Source organism: Equus przewalskii, chromosome 30 (assembly GCF_037783145.1).
Source record: "Equus przewalskii isolate Varuska chromosome 30, EquPr2, whole genome shotgun sequence".
Classification (NCBI taxonomy): Eukaryota; Metazoa; Chordata; class Mammalia; order Perissodactyla; family Equidae; genus Equus; species Equus przewalskii.
In genome coordinates, this window is record NC_091860.1 from 32,192,907 (window position 1) to 32,219,458 (window position 26,552).

General features: G+C 39.8%; 1 protein-coding gene across 26 annotated transcripts in view; it reads left to right on the forward strand.

Moving 5' to 3' along the window:
• Positions 1-26,552, forward strand: part of DIP2C (disco interacting protein 2 homolog C) — a 469,882-nt gene that overhangs the window by 255,508 nt on the left and 187,822 nt on the right. For 23 of the 26 annotated variants that reach the window (XM_070601291.1, XM_070601280.1, XM_070601282.1 and 20 more), the window contains one exon: positions 4,622-4,732. In XM_070601291.1, the coding sequence (XP_070457392.1) occupies positions 4,622-4,732 (111 nt within the window). Of the gene's footprint in view, positions 1-4,621; positions 4,733-6,912; positions 6,932-21,949; positions 22,015-24,267; positions 24,334-24,660; positions 24,794-26,552 lie in introns of those variants that run through there. The other 3 variants (XM_070601293.1, XM_070601292.1, XM_070601297.1) reach the window with 3 other exon arrangements.

The window sequence follows — 26,552 nt, forward strand, 5'->3', positions numbered from 1 at the left end:
CATGTGGGACGCTGCCTCAGCATGGCTTGATGAGCAGTGTCATGTCCGCACCCAGGATTCGAACCAATGAAACACTGGGCCACCTGCAGCAGAGCACGCAAACTTAACTACTCGGCCACAGGGCCAGCCCCCTCCTCTTCCCTCTTAAGCATCTTGGGTCTCCTTCCTCCTTTCTGGAGTTTCAGTTCTAGTCCCACTGCAATTCTAGAGGAAAAACAAAACCTCACTGACATTGTGTTTACATTGAAGTGTTGCAGAAATACCTCCTGAGACCTCCTGTGGGTCAGGGACAGCACAGCAGGGTAGGAGATAACCAGACGCACTTGCCTTATCTTGCTGTCTCCCAAGTACGGATCTGATGAACACACTCTTGTGTCACATGATGTTGACAACTTTCAGCTGCTCTGAGTTCATTCCTGGGCAGCAGTCTGAAATTGTAGCAGGTTCCCTCTTTCTCTGGAAGTTTGCTGTTGAGCAAATAGTTTTGTGATAAGATCACAAAAATGCTTCTTGGCTTCAAGGTACCAGCTAGATTTTGTCCATGTGGCAATTACTGCACCAGGAGTGCAGCACTGAACAGCACACAGACTCTGCCTCAAGGACAAGGCCTCTCTGGGGATGGGACAAGGAGGCCCCCAGGGCTCTCTCAGTGCCATGGGGTGCCTTTGAACACCAGGAGGGGACCCATCCCCAAAGAAGGGGCAGTTAGGAGCAAATGTTTAAATACTAGTTGAGAGTGGCAGAGACGCTTGAGTTCAAATGCAAGTTCTGGGCTAGCATTTTCTCATCAATAAAATGGCAGAAACAGCATCTCATGTGGTTATCTTAATTAAATGAATTAATAAAATGCTTAGATTAGTGCTGTAAAGTGTCAGCTGTTCTGACAAGTTCTGTGTAAAGATGAGAAACTGGGCCCAGTGTCACAGATCGTGACGGCAGCCGGTGGGGATGCTGTCTCCAACTCCAGAGCACAACCACGTCCCTCAGTTCACATGGGATCTGAAGCTAAGCTCGTGCCTGGCACGTGGTGCTTAATAAATGTCTGTGAGTGACAATTTTTGGTCTCTGTCCCGTTTTTGTCTGATGAGAATTGGTTTTTGTCTTCCTGGTTTTGCATGTTTTGGACAGTTACCTCACCTTCTCAGTGACCTGTCCTAAACTGACCCACATATTCTGTTGTAGAGCCTCTGGTCATTTTGTGGCTTTCCTGACAGCTAGTTTTCCATCATGGTAAGAATGTATGACCTCAAGGCTGAACACTGAGCTGTAATTATGTGTTTTACTCATTATTTGTGTGTTAGGGTTACCAAGAAGGCACCTATTCCAGCAACAGCATTTGGTCAAATCCCCTTACAAATGATTACGAGAAGGACCCCTCAGTTGTGACCCTTGGGTCCTCCTGTGGTGGCAAGTTGAATTCTAATTTGGAGTTGCACATTTGACGGCGTTTTCTTGTCAGAACATACCTTTAAGCTCCTCAAATTTCATTCACAATGAAGTCAGATAAAAATTAATGATTGAAATATGCACTCTAAGATTTTAGTTTCTTTTGATGTCCTGTTACTAGTGACCTGTTGAAGCTATCCTCCTTTTATCGAATTTGTTCATTCTTTTTAAAACTTGTGTTGTAAACTCTATATTTCAGCCTATGTGAGTAAATGTTCACAACGTTTATATGCAAAATTAGCTTTCTGAGGACAGGCGTGCAGGGCCCATGAACAGATGAGCACCAGCCTGCAGCTCTGTAAAGCTGGTCTGCGTGTGTAAGCATGATGATGGTATATGGCCAGAGGAAGTATATGGCCACCTAGGGACCCAGAGAGGTTAAGATTGAAAGTCGTTCCAGGAAGCATATCTGCGTGACCTAGGTAGGTAGCAGTGCAGAGAGTGAAAGCTGAACATCAAGTGCTCGTATAAATCAGGCACTGTTTAACTTTGGTAGCTTGAAAGTGTACATTAGCTCTGCTTCTTCCCAGAACTGCACTAAGATGTCTGTGAACGGATAAAGTATAAATCCCTAGGACAGGAGGATGGCAGAAACAGCGACCAGTTGCTACAATGCGTGAGGTAGATGATTAGTGGCACCTTGTTTAGCCAAGGGAAGAAGGCAGCAGAGAAGGTGCTGATGAAACCATGGGCAGCACGGGAGAGGAGGAGGCAGGGCGTCAGGGAGACCCATGAACCACATCTTCCCCACTCCCCTGGAGGTGTTTGTTCTCGGGAGAATGGAGCTGAGAGCCTCCAGATCTGGGGTGCCGGGCAGTGCGGAGCCCACAGGCACTGAATCAGAGCCTGCATGCTGGAGACTGAGAACAGCTCCAGCCTCGAATGACGAACACACCTGTGCTTAGTCACAGGACAGGACACCAGAGGTCTCTTCTTGGGCAAATGGAACAGCCCAGATAAAAGGCTATTGGAGATAGATCAGTGATGCCCCCGCCACAGGAAGAAACCCTGGCGTGCAGCTCCTTTGATGGGAAAGTTGACAGAAGAGAAAAGGAAAAAATAAACAGATTTCACATACGGATTATAGCATCAGAATAGCATTTAACTTCTCGACAACAATAATTGACATGAAAAGAAATGAATACAAATAATTTTCAAATATATTTATACAAATAAATTTTCAAATTTACAAATAATTTTGCTTAGAATTCTAAGTGAAAGCAAGTCTGAGATAAAGGGATGCTCCATGGCAGTGATGCAGCAAGTCTGGACCAACCAGCACGACTGGAGCAGGAGGGGCTCCAAGAGGGAGGTCTTCAAGGGGGAAAGACAGGGGCCGGCTCCGTGGCCGAGTGGTTCAGTTCGTGTGCTCCGCTGCGGCGGCCCAGGGTTCGGATCCTGGGCGTGGACATGGCGCCGCTCGTCAGGCTACGTTGAGGTGGCATCCCACATCCCACAACTAGAAGGACCTGCAAGTAAGATATACAACTGTGTACGGGGGTGTTTGGGGAGATAAAGCAGGAAAAAAAAAAAAAACAGGAAAGACAGTTGAACTAAAAACTGTTACTGGGTTTTCAGTGTTTGACTATGGAGGAGAAAAGTATTGGGAAGAGTTTTGCAGTTCTGTTGGAGTATTTTGAAAGGATTAGCCATAGGTACACTGAAAAGCCAGATAGTGGAACAAAAAGATACAAATATTAGCTTGAGGATAATAAAAAAGTCTAAGATAGAAAGGTATTCGTGACCTACTACTGACTCATAATCTAATAATGGTGTAGAGAAGGCTGCAGTTGGTGTAAGGGAGAAGTCCATATGTTACCTAAAATGAACATTTAGGAAGAAGGATGGTAAGCCCATATTAATATGAATTTAAATACCATGTAACTACTATTTTTCATTATAAGAATAGTACTCTGATTTCATAAACCCTGTGCATCTTTTATAACTATACAAAGTAATTTTTTAAGAGAATGTTTTTAAAAGCTCATTTGTAGACAATAGCTGGAAGAGGTTTGGTAGCTGTGAACTCCTCCATCATCAAGAAACGTTAATGAGTGTTGTTAATATGCTTGCTGGATAAACAGCTCACAGAACCTAACAAAATGGCTTACAGCATAGGTATCTTTTTAACAACTCTAATATAGTTAACTTAGTGCTTGGGACCCACAAACATGTCATCAAAAACAGAGGCGCAGAAAGCTCCATCATAGAGGAACATTGAATCCCAGGGATAGATAGATAACTCTCACCGAGCCATCACAGGAAACCAGGGACAAAACGGTTTTTGTTAAAATTGGTGTCTCTGACTTACTTTCTATAAAGTATTACTGGTCCTTTTCTGAAGAAGCAATATTGAATATTCAATGCTCAGTGCTCAGAATTTCTTTATTTCTGAACTGTGATGATTAAATCTCTCCCTTGGTACTTAGTTTTATCTAGACTGTCCTTCTTGCCACTCGAGTTCTAAAATAATAACAGGTATCATCATGGCCAGATTTAGGTCAGCTCTTGACCAATACCCATTGGATAATTTTTATCTGACCATGTTAACATTTTTGGTAATTCATCAAAGCCATTTTGAAATACAGTTTGTTCAATTATTTAATATCAAATGGAGTAAGATTCCAGAGAGTTAGAAATTTTGAATGAACAAGGATGGAAGTTTACACTCAATCCTGGTTACTTCAATTATATTGTTAAAATATCCTGTAAGATTTATTTTAAAGTTAACTTTAATGATAAATGTAATTTTGTTTTCTCAAGAATGTTTATAACTTTTTCTGTATGTTTATTATATAAAGATCATAATGTGATTCTGTGCTTTGGGCTCCATTTTTATAATCCAAACTCTGAAGATTTCAGTTGTTGCTTGTGGTATAATTTTTGTCTCTTCACATGATATAATAGATGTTTGTGATGTGAGGGAGCCTGTGCTGGTGTTTCTAAAGGCTGTAGTGTCAGGGCTTGAGTCTCCCCTGCCCAGGATGCTTCTCCCTTTCCTATTTATCAGCCATGATGTCCCTGGCCTCCCATGCCCGCTCTGGGTGTGCTCTGCTTGCCTGTGGGAATGCAGTGAGTCAGGGCTTTATTCTACTGAATGATTTGCTCCACAAAGTAAGTTAACTCCAGCTGCCAAGTAAAGCCTCACCTTACTTTGCTCTTTTCCTTAACCCAGGGGTGGATCAAGCTTTGCCTCCAGAGCGCCGGGCTCCAGTTACTCCTTCCTCTTCCTCGCGCTATCACCGCCGAAGGTCCTCAGGGTCACGAGATGAGCGCTATCGGTCGGGTAAGGCACCAAATGTGGACGTGAGGTGCTAATACTCTAGTCTGTAACATTGGTGATGGAGAAATGGACGTGCAGGCACATGTGCAGCAGCTTTGTAAATATGAGGCCAAAGTAGAGTAAGTTTGAGTGTTCTTGTGGTTGGTTGTGTGATCCACAGGTGATGACATCCTACCTCATACCCAAATATACTCTCTAGGGTACACATTAAAATTCAGTAAATTGCAACTCTTTTCACGTTTTTAAAGTTAACGTTGTCCACTATGTAGAGTTTCGTAATAATTTTTAAAATAGTAATCTCTCATAAGCCAGATTTTGCTCATTTTTTTAGGTGTCACTGATCAACAGTTTGGTTTTACTATTTGTAATCTTGGTTGCTAGTATAATTTTTCTTTCTCTTTTAACCTTAGTGACTTCTGTTTTTCAAGCACAGTTTTCAAAAGGAAACAAAATCCTTAAATATTTGTATGTTTTTTCTTTGTTTATCATTTCCTTTGTGTTTTATGAAGCTGTGTACAAGAATGCTGTCTTGGTAATTTCGTTTTATTGCAATCATCACCTGGGCTTGACTGGCTTAAATTTCTTTTGTTAATTTAACATCAGAAAACTTGTACTATGGTTAATATTTTAATTATTTTTTGAGAGATTTTTCTCAACATCTAGATTAAAGTTGCGTTTTTCTACTACCCTAACTACCATTTTTAAAAGAAAATTATCAATAAGTGTTGTCGCTGGGACACCAGAGCACATGTGGATTGCTGCTGCTGATGATCTGAATTATAACATTTGTATATCAATTTATATTTTGCAGAGTACTTTCAAAGAGGTTATCTCCTTTAGTTTTCAAGACAAGCAGGTGAAGAACTGTTCCATGTTGCAGAAGAGAAAGCTGAGGCTACGAGAGATAAAGTAGCTCAGCTAGTCACACCAGGGCTGGGCAGGTCAACCCTGTGAACCTCTAGTACCATGTCTTGTGATTCTTTCCATTAATGAGACTTTATGACATAAACTACCACTATATTCTCTAATGAGCTGTCTGACTTCCTGGCCCCATTCTCCTTTCTAGAAGAGAAGAAAAGGGTAAGACAGAGATTTTATAGCATCAGGAGGCCTTATCTGCGCAAGCAAGAAGAATGGACTTGAGAAACTAGGAAAATTTTGGCCAACGACAGCCTCATTGCTGCTCCTCCTGTAGTATTGGCCGCTCACAGGAGGCCTGGATGCCTGGGAAAATATGTGGGGATGGACTGAGGACAGGAGTTTGTTCCCAAGTCCACCTTCTGTGTTTCAAATGTATTTTAACACCTAGCACATATCAACAGCCCATCTTACTCATTCAGGCATCTCAAAGGCCCCTTTCAAATAATTTAGGAGGGTAGAGGCACACACATATGTGCTGTCAACTTATTATGAGATGCTTCCATTAACTCCCTTGTCTTGATACTACTATGCTAGTATTTTATATGTGCACACACGTAGACACACACATACAGTAGACACATACACAGACATACGTCTAGATGCATGTTGACTATCATCAGTATCTTCAGTTCTCTCAGAAACTAGTCAAGTGTTCTTATTTCCATTTTATAGATGAGAAATTGAAGTTCAAGGTAGCGTGTGATTGTTAATGATAACATAGTGAGTAACTCATCAAATAGGATGCAAATCTGGCTTCATCTGGCCCTGTAACCCAACTTCTTTCCACATAGATTATATCTTGTGTCCATTTCTAACCTCCAGCTTTCTATATTAACTACTTTTTAAAAATTTAGATGGAAATTAAATCATAGCACAGTCTATTTCCTACATTATATATCTTTCCTAATGCTGAGGTGTAGGGGATGATAAGCTCTTATGTTTACATGACCCTTGATAAGGTGTATTGTCTTTTCCAGATCCTCCTGGTTATTTTAGGGGACAGGTGGTGGTTGTCTCACTATGTTTCAAGTAAAGTCTGAGAGAGGTTAACACAGTAGGAAGTGGTGATTGGTCTCTTGGCCTCAGATACATCTCCCTTCACCTGTGCACATTACCTTCTGTCTTCAAGGGCCGAAAAGAAGATGTGGGAGAAAAGCACACAGTGGAAGGTGGGTGGTGGCCAAGGAGAAGAATGAAGGATGCCTTCAGGGGATTGATTTCCCCTAGTCAATGGAGACACTGCCAGCACAGCCCTTTGAAGAGGAAACTAGACCCATCTTGGTACAGCCCACCTAAAACCGACTTTAGACTCACTGTTAATTTCTCATTAGCATTATTGTGAGGTGAGGGAGAGCTGTGAGCAAATGCTCCAGTTAGTGTTAGTCCTTTCCAATTAGAAGTCCCACCCCTGAGATGAGCTCTCAGAACTCTCCCCTCTTTGAGTGAGGCTGCAGAGAGTGCTGCAGGCTCCTGTCTTTTCATCCTGGGGGCATCTCTCCTGGCACCCTCGTCTCACTTGCTCTACTTCTTTCTGGTTTTCTCTCACTTGGTTGCCCTTTCTGCCCAGTTGTTGAGAATCAGGCCTTCACTGTGGCTGAATTTTGGGCTCCAGGCCTAAGCTCAGAGACCAGTTAAGGCCCTCCAGTGTCCAGCGCAGTCCTGGAGCTCCATCTGAGCATGCAGCACCTAAGGAGTTTGATGAATCATTTTTCCCAGTCTGCTCAGTGCTCCAGAGCTATAGAGAAAGTAAAACACAGCCACCCCTCAAGGAGCTCACAGTCTAAAGGAGGAGCCAGACCCGTGAACCCAAGGTTATAACATGTACAGGGTGAAAGTTACTGGATGGAGTGGCCTCTGAGGACGCTGCTTTCAACACAATAGCACACTGAGCTTCTAAACACGTGTTAGCTGGTGACACTCCTCAAGTATTCCAGTAGCTCCCGTTGCTCTCAAATCCCACTAATGACCTACTGTGTGCATGATCTGGCTTCCCATTACTCCATGACCTCGTCTTTCACCTCATTCCTCGTCTGCAGCCACATTGGCTTCCTAGGTGTTTCTCGAGTACACAAGGCACCTAACCGCTGTGGGGCCTTTATACTGTTCCTTTTGCCTAGAATGTTCTTCCCTCAATACATACACATTGCCTGTTTCCTTATGTACATCAGGTCTTTGCTCAAGTGTTACTGTTTTTGTGAGGCATTCTCTGACCACCCAATCAAGATGTTAAAACACCGTGTCACCTCATACACAATCCCTACCCTTCCCCATCCTCATTCATTTGTATCCATTGCAGTTATCAGCCCCTCACTCTATCCATCATCTGTCTTCCTACTTACCTATCAGTCATCTGTCTGTCCATCTACCTGTCTATCAATCATCTAGCTACCTGTATCAATAATCTACCTATCTTATCCATTTATCATCTGCCTACCTACCTACTTGTCTATCAATCAGTCATCTATCAATCATCTATCTTTCTATTCGTCATCTCTCTCTCATCTGCCTATCTACTCATCTAGCCATCTATCAATCTATAGTTTCCTGTCCATCTGTCCTCTTTCTACATATTCATCTATCCATCTATCAGTCATCTATCTATGTATGTATATCATCTTTCTATCCATCTGTCATCTCTCTGTTGTCTGTCTACCTACTCATCTATCCATCTATCAGTCATCTGTCTACCTACCATAAGAATGTAAGGTCCAAAAAGAAAAAGATCTTTGTTTTGTTTATTCATGTATGCCAAGCATGTAAAATATTGCCTAGTTAATAGTTTTTGAAGGAAGAAGGAAGATAAGAGAGCATAGCACATTTGGGGAAAAGTAAGAAATTAGGTACAAGAATCCAGATTTTAATGTATCTCATGTACTGTGCTTAGGAATTTGGGCTTTATCCTGAAGATGATAGGATACCCCTTGAAGATTTTGGGCAAAGCCATGACAGGAGTAGATTTTGGGTTTGAACATTATGTTGGTAGCAGTGTGGAGTATGGATTAGAAGTAGATGGATTGGAAAGACCCTGAATGCCTGAGGTTGATACATGTTTAGGAGATGAGTCAGTGCCAGTGGGATTTGAGATATGTTTAGAAGATAATAGCAGTAGAACCTTACGGCTGAGCTAATGTTGGGGGCTGTGAGAGAGGGAATTAGGGGTGACTCCTAGATGTCTAGGTTGTATAGCTGCAGAGATGATGGCCTCTGGTTCTGCCTTTAGAGAATTTAGATTTCCTTTCATAGGTTAAAGATGGTGGAATTTGCCTCAGCTATTCACTTACTATGTAGAGAATACTATGAAAAATTGTGTAGACATTCCTCGAAGTGTCCTGTAAGACATGGAAAATGTTCTTCCATATATACTATTTTAATTTTTAAAAATTGGCACTCCTCTCAATTTTGAATAAATAATGACTGCTTAATTTACATATGGAACTGACATATCTAGAGGATCTTTCCATATGCTCATGAACTCTCAGTTGGGGTTCTCATTTTCTATAACCAACACTGAGCGCGCCCACTACCCCCATGTATCATGGCAGCCACCCTAAAGGAAAAGTAAAGAGGGCCTGTGGACATTATTAGGGCTCATTTGGTAGTCTCACTTACCACCTTATTCTCTCCTATTTCCTATCATTAAAATAATCTAGTCATCAGTTTTCTTAATTTAGACATTTCACTGATAGACTGTAAGTTACTTTATCTTAGAGTATATGCTCATATATCATTTTTTAAAATGTAGTATTGGTAAGAGCTTATTTCAGTCTACTGCCAGTGTACATGTTTCAGGATTTTCTGGTTTATTTTCTCCTGAGCCAGAATGGAAGATCAAAGACGCTCAGAAGAAAAAGTTTTGTGGCCCTCAGGAGACTTAGCTTTCTAAAATTCTTTGACCACTTAACTTGTAGTAGAGTGACTTTGGTTACTCAATACCAAAATTATATCAGCCAAGAGGTAATTCTGTTATCTCTTAGATAATTGACCTAATCAACAATCAATCTAGTCAACCATGTAGCCTCAAATTTAGTCTCTCCTGGCTATATTTTTTCCATTTCATTTCTAAACCCATGACCTTACACTGCAATGAACTCCTACTAGAATTCTTTATAATAATGTGCACTGCTCTTCTTTTTAAATAACATTCTTTGGAAACTTAAATTTGATTTGGCAAGTGAATGAATGAATGAACAGGCATTTACTGAATACCTAGAAAATGTCACACTCTGCATTAGGCATTTTGTTACTTTTACTTGATGAAGTCTAAATTAGAGCCTAAAACATTCCTAGCTATTTTTTAGCACTCTTTGTCCCCCAACCAAAAACCCTAAAAAAGAAAACTTTGAGATTTGTGTTGTTGCCATTCCAACCAAGAGCGACTATGACAAGGAAGAATATTAAAACTAAAATGTAGCATATGATTTCCTAATATGTTTTAAATGATTATTTTGTCTTTAAGTGAGCTTAGAAAGAGTTTTAAAAACCACGTCTTATACTTTATGTGCAAGCCTGGACAAGAGCAGCTGCTTTCTCCATTGTCAGGCACCCTGATCCACCTGCACTCGTCTCAGGAGGAATGTCACGGAGCCCTGTCTGCCTCTAGGACAGCAAACTCAAATAGAGTGCAGGGAACCCTGGGGGATCCCGAGACCCTTTCCAGAATGTCTGTGAGGTCGAACTATTTTCAGAATAACACTAACACATTATTTGCCTTTTTCATTCTCATTCTTTCGTGAATGTCCAAGGGATTTTTCCAGAGGCTGTCTGACATATGGTGATGTTATCATTCTGACAGCCAGTGGAATCTGTGATTGTGAAGTCTTGTTGTTTGAAAAAGTTTTTCAGTTTACTTTTTTCTTTCTTTCTTTTTTTTGCTGAGGAAGATTAGCCCTGAGCTTACATCTTTGCCACTCTTCCTCTATTTTGTATGTCGGTTGTCACCACAGCATGGCTGACGAGTGGTGTAGGTCCTTATCTGGAATCCAAACACACGAACCTAGGCCTCCAAAGCAGAGCATGCTGAACTTAACCACTAGGCCGCAGGGCCAGCCCCCTCAGTTTACTTTCTAATACAGTAAATATCAAAGTATTAATCTCAAAAGCAAAGGCTTTTAAAGGTTTTCAGCAACTTTTAATAGTTTAAAGCATTCTTTGGGTTAAAGAGTTTGAGAAACATTGCTGTGAGACTTGTAAAAATGAATTCTTTTTTAAAAAATTGAGAGAATATGAACTAGAAACTTCGACACCTGAACCCACTCTGAGGCTGATTTTATACTGATGACAGTTTAAAGTCTGATTCATAGCAATGTTGAGTTTCTGGGAATAAGGATTTGTGTCCTAGTATTTATTCATTTGACAAATGTGCAAATAATTTTGTGTACTGAGCACTCTGCTGTGCACTCTAGGTGAGACAAAAATACAGGAAGTGTGGTGTTTGCTTCCAAAGAGTTTATTTACCCTGCAGTAAGTTCTTGACACTAAAGTTTTATTTTCTAGATTGAAAAAGTTTGTCTTTCTCTAGTCAATTTGAATATACTGATTTTAATGTGGTTTCCTAACTCTTTGTTTTCTCTAAACTCAGTTTTTTCTTTTGTTTATCTATTCTAGTATAAATCAGGAAATACCATGTTCTCTTACTTACATTAGAGTAACAGAGAATGAGGCATTAAGTCAGATTGCACACTCAATATTTCCAGTGAAGGCTGGCCTCCATCTGTGTAGAGCTGCACTGTCCAACATGGTGGCCAGTATCCACATGGGACCTTTTACGTTTAAATTAATTAAAATTAAATAAAATTTAAAATTCTGTTTTTGTGCTTCATTAGCCACATTTTAAGACAAGTGGCTACTATGCTGGGCAGTGCAGATATGGAAAACATCCCCCGACAGCGAAAAATTCTCTTTCACAGTGCTGTTCTAGGCCAGAGCAATGGAAGATTATTCAGTGCTAAAAAGAAATGAGCTATTAAACCTTGAAAATGTGGAGAAACCTTAAACACATATTACAAAGTATAAGAAGCCAGTCTGAAAAGTCTACATCCTGTATGATTCCACCTATCTGACATTCTGGAAAAGACAAAACCATGGAGACAGTAAAAAGATCAGTGGTTGCCAGGTGCTCAGGGGAAGGAGGGATGAATAGGCTAAGCACAGAGGGTTTTTAGGGCAGTGAATCTGTTCACTATGATACTTTAATGGTGGATACATGTCATCATACATTTGTCAAAACCCTTAGAATGTACAACACTTAAGATTGAACCCTAATGTAAATTATGGGCTTTAGTTAACAATGTATTAATATTGCCTCATCAGTTGTAACAAATGTACCTGACTAATGTAAGATGTTAATAATAGGGGAACTCTGTGTGTGTGTGTGTGTGACGTGAAGGTGGTATATGGGAGCATACTGTACTTTCCACTCAATTTTTCTGTAAACTTAAATTTGCTCTATAAAATACTCTACTAATTTAAAAAATGAAATGAAAGACAATGATACAATTTAGAGGATCAACAAAGAGGAGTAAGATTCTTAGGACGTTCCAATAACATTGAGAAACCTCCAATGAGAATGGTGAAGCAGAGAGAAGACAGAAGTAAATAAGGAATTAAAAATGGGACATCACTACAGATATACACCAGAGGAAAAAAGATAATCAGAGGACTATGAGGAACCCTGTGGCTATAAATTTGAAAACTTCACTAAATGGACAAATTCCTAATTTAAATATTTAAGAAGAAATGGAAACTGTGAGTAATCCTATGGCCATTAAATAAATGGAAACAGTAGCTGAAAGCCTTGTCACAAAAAACATCCCAGGCTCTCAGAGGTTTCATGTTTAAGTCATACCCAACTTTCAAGAACTTAACAGTCTGATTCAACACAAACAATTTCAGAGAATGGAAAGAGAGAAAAGACGTCCTTCCTGCTTTGTGCTAGCACAGAGGCCTGTGTCAGTAATAGACAAGGACAGTAATGAGAAAGGAAAATTATCTACATAGAAACCCCCAAATAATCTATAGATAATTATTAGAAATAAGGAGGGTTTAGCATAATGGTTCAATATAATCTGAACAAACAGAAATGAATCATATTTCTATACACTAGCAACAAATGTAAAAGCATAATTAAAAAAAGTTCTGTACAGTAGCAACAAAAACTTTATAAGGAACCTAATGAAAATTCAAACAAAAGATTTGCAAGACTTTTATGGTGAAAATTATAAAATTTTATACAAAAGATATTAAAGAGGCCCAAATGAATGGCTACACTGTGATAATGGCCAGGAAATCACAATTCTGTGATTTCCCCTAATCTACATTCAATTCTAATAAAAGTCCCCCCAGGGTCCTTTAGGGGGCTTGAGCTGATAGTAGAATTTACATGGAACAGCAGAGGGCTGAGAGCATGCAAGATGCAATAAAGAACAAGGAGCCAGTGCAGACGGCCGTGACTAAACCTCAAAGCATCATGCTACTAGAAAGAAGCCAGACACAAAAGACTGATCTCACACAATTCATTTGTATGAAATTCTTGACAGCACAGAACAGTAGCAGCAGCTAGCACATTGGTACTTAACCGTGACCTCCTAAACACAGCAAAACCTGATGTTTGTTCTAAACAGTCATCTTCCTAGGGCAGCCAACGTTTGTTGAGCACTCGCTTCATACCGGGCACTGTTCTACATGCTTTTTATGTAACTCATGTAAAGTCTCTGTCACGTGAGTCAAGTGTCTCAACACCTCGTTCATGGGTGAACAAAGCTATTGGCCTTTGTGTTTGTAATTGACTTTTGGTGTGTTTCCTGTGTACTTAGGTTATAGCTGTTATAAAATTGTATCCCCCATTTCATTCATTAAGGACAAAAGCATTAGTCACAAGTGTTAAACATGGAGTGAGCTTATAATGGAAAAGAAAGTACAGATAATTTATGTCTAGAGCAGAGCCTGGCACAGCAAAGGCATTCGATACATATTTGTTTGGTGGTTGAATAGGGATGTTATTCATTCTTCATTGGAAACAGTTCTAAAGGCCAAAAACCAAGTAGGGACCCTGTGAGAGTTTTTGTGTCTGTACAGCTATCTGTGATATAAAACAAAAGAGAGAGAGAGAGAGAGGAGGTGGGAGAAAACTGATTGAGAAGCTGGAAAAAAAAGCGTGTGCGTGTGTCTGGAAGTTCATCCTTGATTTCTGATGTCAGCTGGCCTGACATGACTTTAGCGAGGCCAAGAACTTATGAAAGGATTTAAAGAATAAGAAAGTCAGCTGCTCTGCAGGTAAAGCTCTGTTATACATCCTCAATAATCGGACGAGTTTGGAGCACCCACTGTTCTCCCAGGTCCAGTCTGCGTGGCACTTCTTGTCCTGCCAACTCTGTCTCAAACTCACCCAGGGCCAGATGCCCATCTTCTGTACTTGCTGGTCACAAATTCTTTACTCATTATACTTGTCACATCCTGTCATCTTGGTTTACTGGTCTACATCTCCAAACAGTTCTGTGAGAGGAGGGACTAGTGCACAGCAGGAGCTCAGAGAGTAATTGTTGAATGAATGAGCACAGTCCTCAGACCAGAGCCCCCTTCCATGCACGGTCCCTCCCCTATCCCTGCGGTCACATAACTACATGTTTTTCTTGGAGATTGAGAGATGAGGGGGATGGCACTGAAGCTGCGAGTAGATGAAAACCAGGTGGTTGGCGGTGGCTCTCAATGCCCTTACATGCTCCGCCTCTGATCAAGATGGTGCTCCTTGGAAGCACACAGTCCTAACCTTCCTCCTCCTCTTGCCTTCCCTCTATCTTCAGCATTTTTACACAGCTCCCTATATCTCTGCTTCTCTGTGCATAATGTACGCAAAGAACAGAAAAGAGTTCAACTACAAACCCTCATGGAATGGAGCATGGGTGGCCCTGATTGTGAGGCTAGAGGGTAGCAGTGGCAGTAGTCAGAACGCAAGGAGCTCATCCTGGTTTAGCCTTTCGGCAAAATCTTGGTTTCTCCCACACTTGGGTTGCTTCTCTTTTTTTTTCTCTCTCAGGCTTGGAGCTTACATTAATAATGCACAGTGTCATATTAAGAGCTCACAGTGCAGTACAGTGTTGACACCATCACATGTCAGACTCTGCCCTGAGCCCTTTCATGGATTGACTCATTTAATCCTTGTAGCCACCCCAATGGCAGGTACTTTCATCGTTCCTTTTTTGCACATAAGGAAACAGGCACAGATGAGTTAAGAAACCTGCGCAAAGTCATGTGGAAGAACTGGGACTGGAACCCAGGCAGTCTGGCTCTAGAACCATGGCCTTCACTGCTCTGCTACTAAGAAATAAAGTAAGCTTCCCTGAAGAAAGCATTCTCTGCATTCATGCTTGTCTTTGAGGCTGTCCACTCGCTGTCCACGTCTGTAGTATTAGTTAATTGTGTGATGATGTGAGCTCTATGAGAGGAGCAGGAGCTCCAGGAATTGGACTGTGGTCTTGATTTCATGAGGGAGACGAGAAGGGGCAACAATCAGTTTTTCTCAAGATCTAAACCCCTGGATAGACACAGATAGACTCATTCTCTGAGGGGCTGACGGTGTAAAGATTATCTGCTTATCTGATTTATGCTCCAAATATCCCATTGCTTGTGGTATTGCAGGATACTAGTTTTTTCCAGAGTGAATGAAAGTGCAATTTATATGAAGAAACAAAAAGGGAAGTGGAATGTTCTGTTCAGTATATTAAGAATTTATATCTGTTCAAGGACCTTATTGAGACTTCTGAAACTAGAGTCTTGTGGAGAGGAGGGACCTCTGACTGAGTACTGCCCTTTGGGATTTACCTTCAGGTATAGACCAGAGGCTGTGGTGGCCTGGCCTGCCCTGAGATAGGCAGCGTTGGTGCCTTCTTTCTCGCTGTTGCAGAGCACCGTTCATAGGTTTACCCGTGCTCTGCGATGTCTGCCTCCAGGAGCACCAGGTCATGGTAGTGTCGCTCAGAGAATCAGGCTATCAGTGCGAGAGGACAAGGTGGGAGCCACCAACCGTCTGAGTCCTTTTGGCCGTTTCACTTTGTCAAACCCACGTATCACACCCAGTGCTTCAAAATACTAGTAAAAGAAACTGTCATTGATGAGTGCCTGCCCTGTGACAGGAAGCTAGTGGCTTGCTTTGTATATTTCATCTTATGTAATTCTCACAGTAACTGATTTTGTTCCCATTTTACAGATGATCAGAGTGAGGCTTAGAAGGATTAAAAAATTATTACTCAGTGTTTTACAGCTAGTAGGTGGTAGACCAGGATTCTGACTCCAAAGCCTGGACTCTTACTTCAGCATTCTGTCATTTCCCCAGAACTATGGGAACATTTTGTATTGCTGCATCCCTCTCAGCTCATGGAACTAAAGAGGAAGAAAAACTGTGGAAGTTTCTCTGAGGAAACAGTAGGTGGAGAAATCATCAGAAGTCAAAGAGTGGGGTCAAGTCCATCTTTCAGTCCAGTTGGAGGAGAGGAGACCAAGTGGATTGATAAACTCGTCACCCACAGTGGTTATTTTAGGAAGAGGTGTTTGCAGAAAATGGATACATACAAAGAATAGCCACATAATGCTGGTGCTGTGTTGCTAGGCTTTTAATACATTCTTCTTCGAGGAGATAATCTTTTCTGTTTGTCCAGCACTCTATGACCTAGTAGGTGGTTTATTATCATTTTTGGTACCTTTTGAAGTTCTGCTGAAGAAGTATCTGTTAGTGTGCCAGTTTATCTAACACTGTAAATACAGGAAGTACCCAATAGATTCTTTAGGAGGAAGAATGATCTGTTTATTCAGTGCTACATGAAGCAGACCTTAAATATCTCCTTTCTGTTACTAGATGGATGCTTTTGAGGTGTTAGAATGACAGACCCAAAGTGAGTAAACCATAAACTACTACGGTAGAGACAGGAAGGAGACAGATGAGAGATGTGCTTAGTTTTGCTTAATATCTCCAAATGTCCCATTATTGGTTTGTTGCCTCCCAGCTCTGAGTTCACCCTTCATTGCCTTCTCAGAGAAGAGTGGATCGGGCCCTGACGTATTTTTCCTTGATCAGCTGGCACATGTTCAGCTGCATCAGTAGAGGATGTGGAGGCATTTCAGCAGTAGTGGTTTTACTTCTTGCTTCCCGTACATTTGCACAGCCTATTATCCAGTGCCCGGCCCCTGTGTCGTGTGCCAGCACAGCTCACCCTGACACCCCCTTGGATGGTTTTGTAGGAATGTCTGTGGTGAGCCACCCACTGTGCCCCCGAGGGCAGAGGTGAACACATTCAGCTTCAGAGCACCCAGTGTCTTGTCTTGTGCTATGAAAGCTTTCAGATTTCTTCTCTTCCTACCACATCCTTGCCATGGCCTTCACCCCTGTCTAATTCAGTGCTTCCTGGTTATATTTGTTTGTTTCTTCTTTGCTTTGGTAAGATATTAATGCCACCTTGGAATCCCTAAATTCGTGTTCAGTTTACATGAAATTGCAGACCACCACTTCCCAGCCTCTTCATGGGCAGCCTGGAATATCTTTGACCACTTTTTGGTACTTGTCTCCAATGATACCTAGAAATTGTAGAAAATAACAGTTCTCTTTCCTGTAAAACTAAATGTCCAGCTCTAGAGCCAGATTGTTTCCTCCTGCTGTGTAGTTTTCTCATTTTAAGTCCACTTGTGTTTCAGACCATCCTAGGAATTTAGGACACTCAGTGTGATCAGCAGATCTCTGTGTTCTGTATGCTCATTGCAGTGGCTCTGCCACTTGCATGTGCCTCCACTCTTCCCTCCCTCTGCCCAGCCCCGTACAAGTGGGAGATTTCCACTTCTCCCTCCCTCCCCTTCACAGCCTCTCATCTAGCTCCTGATTAATGTGGGTAGAAACTGCATCCAGGACGTTTGTAACTAAGGTTTTTGTGACACTTAATCAAATGCCTCAGTGGATTTCCTGTGCATCACAGCTGCTGACCTTCATTCATAGACTTTTGTAGGATTGATCCGGGTTTTAGGATAAGAAGTATAAACTTATTTTCAGCCAAGACCCCTTTTCCAATCTTCTTATCGGTTCATCCAGTACGCTCCTCTTCCTTGCATCCAGGTCACTCAGAGCTCTCCAGGGGCTTCCCTGTGGCCCCCCATTGGTGTTGGCTCTTGCAGAAGATAGGTTTTATCATATCCTTTTTCCCTCATGTTCAGCTTCATTCCTCTCCTCTCTCCTCACTTGCCTGCAGGCAGTCAGACACGTAGAAGTCTCAACTGGTGTCAAAGTTGGCTGTTTTCTTTCTGGTAGGGAGCTAGGAGAGCACCCAGCCTTGTTGAGAAGAAAAGAGAAAAGCAAAGTTAGAAGAACCAGGGGAGTCACACAGGGATGTGGGTTTATATTCCCCCCACTAATCGTAATATTTGAAAACATCTTTCCAAAAAAGATCCATCCATCTTATCACAGTTCTAAGGTGTTGGTAGTCTAACGTTCCTCTTTGGTTTGGATATTTGGGTTAGGGTCGGGATTATTAAGCACTGCAAGAGCTTAACATGTAGAAGTAAATTCTGATCCAAGCATTTTATTCAGTGGTATAGTGACTGCCTTTTGCCATAAGTGTGCTGCCCACTCCAGAGGCAGATCTTCAGTACTGGAGTCAATCTCTTTCTACATCTCGGCCTTGTTTTGATTGGATTAGCATGTTCTCCAAGGATCTTCAGTGATAACACCATAGGTGCCATTTGCAGAGGGTCATCCTCTTAGTTTACTTAACGTTAGTATTCAACATGTAGTCCAAGGGGATCTTTGGGGTACTATTTACAGATATTTTTAAATGTTTATGATGCCATTGTTTTGTGGTTAAAATAGGACATAGAGTTGCCTTTTTGAAAATAATTAGTTTGAAGTTTAGTTACTTCATTAGTTTATGTATTGTTCAGTTTTGCTGTACAATAAGCAGTCCAACATCTTAGTGACTTACGACAACAAACATTTATTTCTTGCTCATGGCCAACTGGAGGTAAACTGTCTTTTCATTCTGGGGCATGCTGGTCTCTTTGTGGTTGAAAATATTCTTCTTTTACTATTTTCTCTCAATTTTGTGGGAAAAAATTTAGCAGACTTGTGTGTGGTGCTAGCAATTTTAAAATGTCTTTTATCTTTGTGGAAAAAATCCACATTTCTTTAAAATGTCCCTTGCCTATTTATCCATCTTTTCTAAAATTATTATTTTGTGTTAATATGATTTTTATGTGATTGCAAAAGTTGTCCTGAAAGCAAAAAAACTTAGCAAATATCAAAAAGAATGAACGAAAGATATATGTTGCAATTTCATCATCCTTAAATGACTACTCTTAATATTTTGGTATAGTCTATTCAGTTTTTTGAAATGAAATTACTTTTAACACAAGCATTATAATTATATTGACCAAATCATGATCAGATAGGAAATTTGAAGGAAATGAAAAGAATATCAATTTGAGGGCAAAAAGACCATGTGTAAAGAGGATGCAAACCTTGTTTTTAAGAACTTTGAGAAAGGACTAAGGACAAAGGTTAATCCACTGTGTGTGGGTGTTTGTTGTGTCTGTCGTTGTGTTTTTTTGCGTGCCATGTAAACCCCAAGTGCACATCCTCCCTCTTAGTAGACCAAGCACAGGTTTCAGGGTTGTCATTGTTATTTTGGTTACTTTCCTAAAAATTGGTCTTTTGGAGGAATAAGCTGAAGAGAGATTGGGAGGTAAATCTGAAGTAGATTGAAATGATCAGTTCGGGCCTGGAATGAAGTTTCTCTGCTCTGGGTGTGTGTCCCTGTTCCTAACATGATACAAAAGGAACAGGAGAGGGGAAGTTGGTTGCTTTCGTTAGCCACGATCCATGGGCAGAGGGGAGAACAAATGCCTGTCAGTGCTGCAGAGACTCAGGGGCAGGACTCCTGGCCATCATCTGAGCACTTCACTCGCTCTGTTTAGCAGATGCAATTTGTTGTGTCTACCCAAATTTGGTTGCATTTTCATGGAAATTTTAGGAATACCCTGCCAATTTCTACAAAAAACTTGCATGGTTAGAATAGAACAGAGTTACCTTTCTGAAAAGAATTAGTTTGATAAATCATTAAATATAACTCCTGTATCTTATAGATGAAAGACGTACAGAAGTTTAATGATTTGCCCAATGTTAGTATGTATGCTGACTTTTTTTTCCAAGTGGAAATTGCTGGTATACCAGAAGGTGTCAGGAAGTAAAAGTAACGTGACTACATCTTACCTCTCTCATTGCATCACTGATGCCTCATTTCATTTTTGAGTCAGGTGAACATATCTTGGATACATGTAAGAAATCAATTGAATAGCTGTTGATTGATTTGCATCTCATTGGCTATTTACTAAACAGAGGAAGAAATTTTGTGTAAAAACACTGTATCAATCAAATGAAATCTTACATTAATTTTTTTCCCTTGTTTAACTTGTAATTAGAAAACTTGTAAGTGAAAATACTTTTCATAAAGTAACTGAGTTGAGATGTGGAGTCACAGTGAAATTCTGTAGGTAGACTTCAGTTTTAACAAATTCTTCAACAGTGTAACTTAAAATTGTTGTACAAGACAAAAAAATGAATCCCCTAATTTGTGCCTTTGATTTCAAATTTTAGAAGTCAGTTGTTATTTTAAAATAATTTTATTTTGGGGAGCATGGTCAAGTGATGGTTTGAGTTATTTTTCCCTCTTAGCTTCAGATATTTTCAGTAGATCCTAGCATGTTTCTTTTTTCTGAATGGCACAAATAAAAAAATTCATTTTGTGAAGGATATAATTTAGGTGAGAGTCTTCCATTAAGATAATTATAAATCACTCTAAACCAAGTAGGGTTGGAAGTTATATTTACTTGACTTGGATAATCTTATTAAATTCTTTAATTTAACACAAAAGCTAGAGGGGGTGGAATGTTAGGTTTGGTTCTGGAGTTGGTATCAGACCACTTCTCCCACAGAGCAACTCCCAAACACAGGCCAAAAATGGAGGGGCCACTTGAAAAAAGAGTGCAGCAGCATGTGAGATTCATGCTGATTTGGCTTTTTGCCTTGAATATACTCCCCAATTGCCATAGTGTGGGACTCCTAAAACCCAAACTGAAAGCCATAGACTGGCTTAATGTGTCAGAGGAAAGAATTTGGGACTGTCAGAACAGCTGGAAATTAAGGGGAAAATTTGGGAAAGAATGAACCACAAAGCAGGGAGTCCCCAAATCTGGTTATAAACTCCATTCAGATTCTTGGCAAACCCTGGAACTGTGCATGCATTTGGGAGCCCAACAGAGAGAGCAGCTGGATGGTTGAGCTAGCTGCTAGCACAGGGAGGACAGTCGGGGACAGTCTAGAGCTTGAGTCCAACCAAGTTAACTGGCTACTAGAACAAAAATCAACACTCAGAAGATAACAGGACCCAATCTTCGTAAAGTCTCGTCCGCAGGCTCCATTACACTATCAAAAACCTCTAGACATGTAAAGAAGCAGGAAAATGTGACCCATGGTCAAGAGAAAACAGTTAATAAAGCCAACTGCAGACAAGGACTTTACAGCAGCTGTTGTAACTCCTTTAAGGACTGGAAGGAAATATGCTCAAAATGAAGGAACAGTAGGGAACTCAGAACAGTAATGGAAACTATTAAAGGAGCCAAATGGGAATTGTAGCAGTGCGATGCACAACATCAGCACTGAAACCTCAGGCGGACAGGCCTGATAGCAGATCCAAGACAGCAAATACTTAATAAACCTGAAGATAGAGCAATAGAAATGACTCATTCTGAAGAACAGCCTTAGTGATCTGTGAGGCAGTAGTGAGCTGTCTGATACACATGTAATTGGAGTCCCAGGAGGAGAGGAGAGAATGGACACACAAAAGATTTGAAAAAATAATGGCTAAAATTTCCCCAGATTTGATGTAAACAAACTTCAGATCCAAGAAGTTCAATGAACCTCAAGCAGGATGAAGATAAAGAAAAGCACTCCTGGGTGCATTGTGGTCAAACCAAAGAAAACCAAAGATAAAAAGAAAATCTTGAAATCAGACAGAACAGAATAGATTATATTAAAGGGAAACAACAAGGCAATTTACAGCTGACTTCTCTTTAGAAACACTGAATAGCATCATTAAAAGACCGAATAAAAAAGTCAACACAGAATTCTGTGACTATCAAAAAGTATCTTTTAATAAATTAGAAGTGCTTCCAGCTCCAGTAATGGGTTAGTAGATTGGTCAGACTGATCTTACAGACATGTGATAAAATCTGTGCTATCCCCTGAAAACAGTTTTGTTTTTGGAAGGCACCGGTGAATGATTGAAAGTGGGCAGAAATGAAGAGGAGTCTACCTTTGAAATTAGGAACTGAACCTGGTAAGAATTGCAGCGTTTTTCCTGTGGGCACTCTCCGGTATATGCATGACTCGCAGCCACTGAAATCCAGTCTTACTGGCTTACGGTGTCAGAAGAGACAGCTGGGGCCAGCAGAGAATTCAGTGCTGGCAGACCTGATCTATGAGATATGTGAAGGACATACTTAAGGCTAAAAGGAAAGAACAGATAGAATTCATATAAAAGAAAGAATGAAGATACCGATTTTTTTCCTTAATATCATTAAAAATAACTGTTTAAATTAAAGCTAAAATTATAACATTGTGTAGTGGTAGTTATAAATTTAGTTGTGAAATATATGACAACAATAACACAAAGAAATGGAGATAAATGGAATTCTATTGCAAAGGTTTTTTTCTTTCAAAGTGGGACAATATTAACACTAAGTAGAGTGTGTTAAGGATACATGTTGTAATTCCTACATCAACCATTAAAAATAATACATACAGATATGGCTACCAATCCAATAAGGGAACTAAGATGGAATACTAAAGAAAAAAAACTTGATTAAACCAAAAGTAGAAAAGAAAGGAGAAACAGAAGAATAAAAGTCCAATGCAACAAATAGACAATAAATAGCAAAATATCAGACTTACATGCAACTGTTAAGCATAAATGGACAAAAGGCAGGGATTCTCAAAGTGGATTAAAAACAAAACTCAACTATATATTGTTTATAAAAGGTGTACTTTAGGGGCTGGCCCAGTGGTGCAGCGGTTAGGTTCATGCATTCCACTTTGGTGGCCTGGGGTTCGCTGGTTCAGATCCCAGGTGCAGACCTATGCACCGCTTGTCAAGCCATGCTGTGGTAGGCATCCCATATAAAGTAGAGGAAGACGGGCAGTGATGTTAGCTCAGGGTCAGTCTTCCTCGGCAAAAAAGAGGAGGATTGGCAGCAGATGTTAGCACAGGGCTAATCTTCCTCCAAAAAAAAAAAGTGTACTTTAAAAAAGAGGGAAATAGGTTGAAATTAAAAGGATGTAAAAAATATATACTATGCAAACAGCATAAGGAAGTTGAAGTGACTATAGTAATCAGGCAAAGTTTATTTCAAGGGAAAGAATATGACCAGAGTTAAAGACGGACATTTCATAACAATAAAAGGGTCAATGAATCAGAAGGAAATAACAAATCTTAATATATATGCATGTAGGAACAAAGCTTCAAAATCTATAAAGCTAAAAGTTAGAAAACAAAGGGGAGAAATAGACAAATCTCCAATCTTAATTGGAGAATCTTAACATTCCTCTTTCAGTAACTGAAAGAACATCTAGTTATAAAATTTAGGAAAGATGTTGAAGATCTGAAAAGAGAATAAATCATCTTGGCCTAATTGACATTTATAGAACAGTGTACCCAAAAACTACAAAATGAACATTCCTTCTAACTACACATGGACTACATGCTGGACCATAAAAAAAATTTCAATGAATTTTAAAATCTTACAGGATACTTTCTTTCATTGCAATAGAATCAAATTCGAAATCAATAAGATGTCTAGAGAAGCCCGACATATTTAGAAGTTAAACAGTATTGTTCTAAATTACCCATAGGACAAAGAATAAATCATAAGGGAAATTAGAAAACATTTAAACTAAATGGAAATGAAAATACAACTTATCAAAGTTTGCGGAAAGAAACTAAAGGAGTGCAAGGGGGAAATACACAGCTTTAAATGCTTATCTCAGAAAAGAAGAAAAGTTAAAATCAGTGATACAATTTTCTACTTCAATGACTAGAAATAGAAAATTAAGCCAAAATAAGTAGAAGGAAAGAAATAATAAAGTTAATAGCAGAAAGCAATGAAATGAAGAAAAAGAGAAATAGAAAATCTGGCAAGATTGATCAAGGAGAAAAGAAAACATATATAACCAATGTCACAAATAAATAGGTTTATGCTACAGTTCCTATAGATATTAAAAGGAAGATAAGAATATAAAAAATTTTGTGCTGATGAATTTTACAATGATGAAATGACAAAATGGACAAATTCCTTAGAAAACACACTTTAGTAAAACCAAAATGTAGAAAATTTGACTATCTGCTCATGGTAAGAGGTTTGGGTACTCTAAGATCAGGGTTTGTTTCCTGTAATCTACCCCACTGCATGTGCAGATGTCACCTAGCTCTCTTCATTTTACCCTGGGGGAACTTGTGCTCAGGAACTGATGCAAATGCTGATACCTTAGCTACTGCTCTTGCTGTGTGTAGTAAAGTTCTTTGTTTCTGACATAGGAGTCTTGTGTCTTCTGCCAGCATCCATGGAACTGTGGCAGGCTCGCTCGTTAGCTTGTGTGTCAGGTAAAATCTCAGACCCTTTATACTTCTTGACATACAGATGCAAAACCTCTTAATTATTAGTAAATCAAACCAGAAACATATAAAAGTATAAAATATATATATATATATACTTTTATATATATACATAATGACCACTTAGGGTTTATCCCTGTCGTGTAGTATAGTTTTGTGTTGCAAACTTGGTTCAGACAGTCAGTCAATTGATGTCATTCACCGTGTTAACAAAATAAAGGAGAAAACTCATTTGATCACCTTGCTAGATGCTAAAAACATTTGGCAAAATTCAGTCGTCTTTCCTTACAGAAATTCTTTAATTGTTCCTTACAGATATTCTTTAAAAATTAGGAGCAGGAGGGAACTTACTTTATTTGTTAAAGACCAGCTGGGGAAAAAACCCTATAGCTAACATCATCCTTAATGGTAGAAGACTGAATGCTTTCCTCCTGCAATCAGGAACAAGGTAAGGATAGCCATTCTCACCAGTTCTATTCCATGTTGTACTTACTGGGAGTCCTAACCAATGAAATAAGGCAAGAAAAATAAGTAAACAACAAAGACTGGAAAGGAAGGGGTAAAACTATCTTGATTTACAGACAGATGGTTTATTTAGAAAATTTTAAGAAATTTGAAAAACTGCTAGAAATAATGTGAATTTTGTAAAGGTGCAAGATACAAGTTCAATATAAAAACCTAATTGTATTTGTATATGCTAGCAACAAAAATTGAAAGTGAAATAAAAAAACAATTCTTTTTACAATAATGCCAGTAACATCCAACACTTATGAGGAACTCTTCAGTGAAAAGTTAGAAAACCTTGTTAATAGAAATTAAAGGAGAAATAAATGGAGAGATACACCACACTCATGGATTGGAAGACTCAGTATTAAGATATTGACTCTCTCTCCATTGATTTATAGACTTAATATGAATCCAGTCAAAATCCCAACAGGATTTTTGTAGAAATTGCAGGATATTTCTAAAATTTCCTTGAAAATGGGATCAAATTTGGATAGCCAAAACAAATTTGAAAAGGACAAATTTGGAGGACTCACACTACCTAATTTCAAAACTTATTACAAAACTACAATAACCATCCCTATCAAAATCCCAATAGCATTGTTTGCAGAAATAGAGGAAACAATCCTAAAATTCATATGGAATCTCAAATGACACTGAAAAGCCAAAACAATCCTGAAAAAGAAGAGCAAAGCTGGAGGCCTCACACTTCCTGATTTCAAAACATTGCAAAGCTACAGTAATCAAAACAGTGTGGTATGGGGGCTGGCCCCGTGGCCGAGCGGTTGGGTTCGCGGCTCCGCTGCAGGCGGCCCAGTGTTTCGTTGGTTCGAATCCTGGGCGCGGACATGACACTGCTCATCAAACCACGCTGGGGCGGCGTCCCACATGCCACAACTAGAGGGACCCACAACAAGGAATATGCAACTGTGTACCGGGGGCCTTTGGGGAGAAAAAGGAAAAAATAAAATCTTTAAAAAAAAAAAAATCATTCTTTAAAAAAAAAAAAAAAAAAAACAGTGTGGTATGGCATAAAGACAGACATATAGACTAATGGAACAGAATAGAGAGCCCACAAATATACTCTTTGCACAGGTAAGGAAATGATGTGTAGAGTGCAAAAACCCACAGAATGGGAGAAAATATTTGCAAATCATATATCTGTCACATATAATAAAAACTCATACGACTCCTTAACAACAAATAAGCTAATTAAAAAAATGGTCAAATGTCTTAAAAAGACACTTTTCCAAAGATTTACAAATAACCAGTGGATGTCTGAAAAGATGCTCAATGTCACTAATCATCAGGGAAATGCAAATCAAACCACGAGATATCACCTCACACCTGTTAGGATGGCCACTATTAAAAGAGCAGCTGTTGTTTGGTGCTTTTGGTGAAGCACCACACTATTATTTTGATGAAGCACCAGCTGTTGGCTCTGTTGGTGGGAAGATGTGGAGAAATCAGAACTCTTGTGCACTGTTGATAGGAATGTGAAATGGTACAGCTGCTGTGGAAAACAATATGTAGGTTCCTCAAAAAGTTAAAAATAGAATTACCGTATGATCCAGCAATCCTACTTCTGGGGATGTATCTGAAAGAATTGAAAGCAGGGACTTGAATAGTTGTTTCTATGCCTGTGATCATAACAGCGTTATTCACAATAGCTAGGAGGTGGATGCAACTTAAATATCCATCAA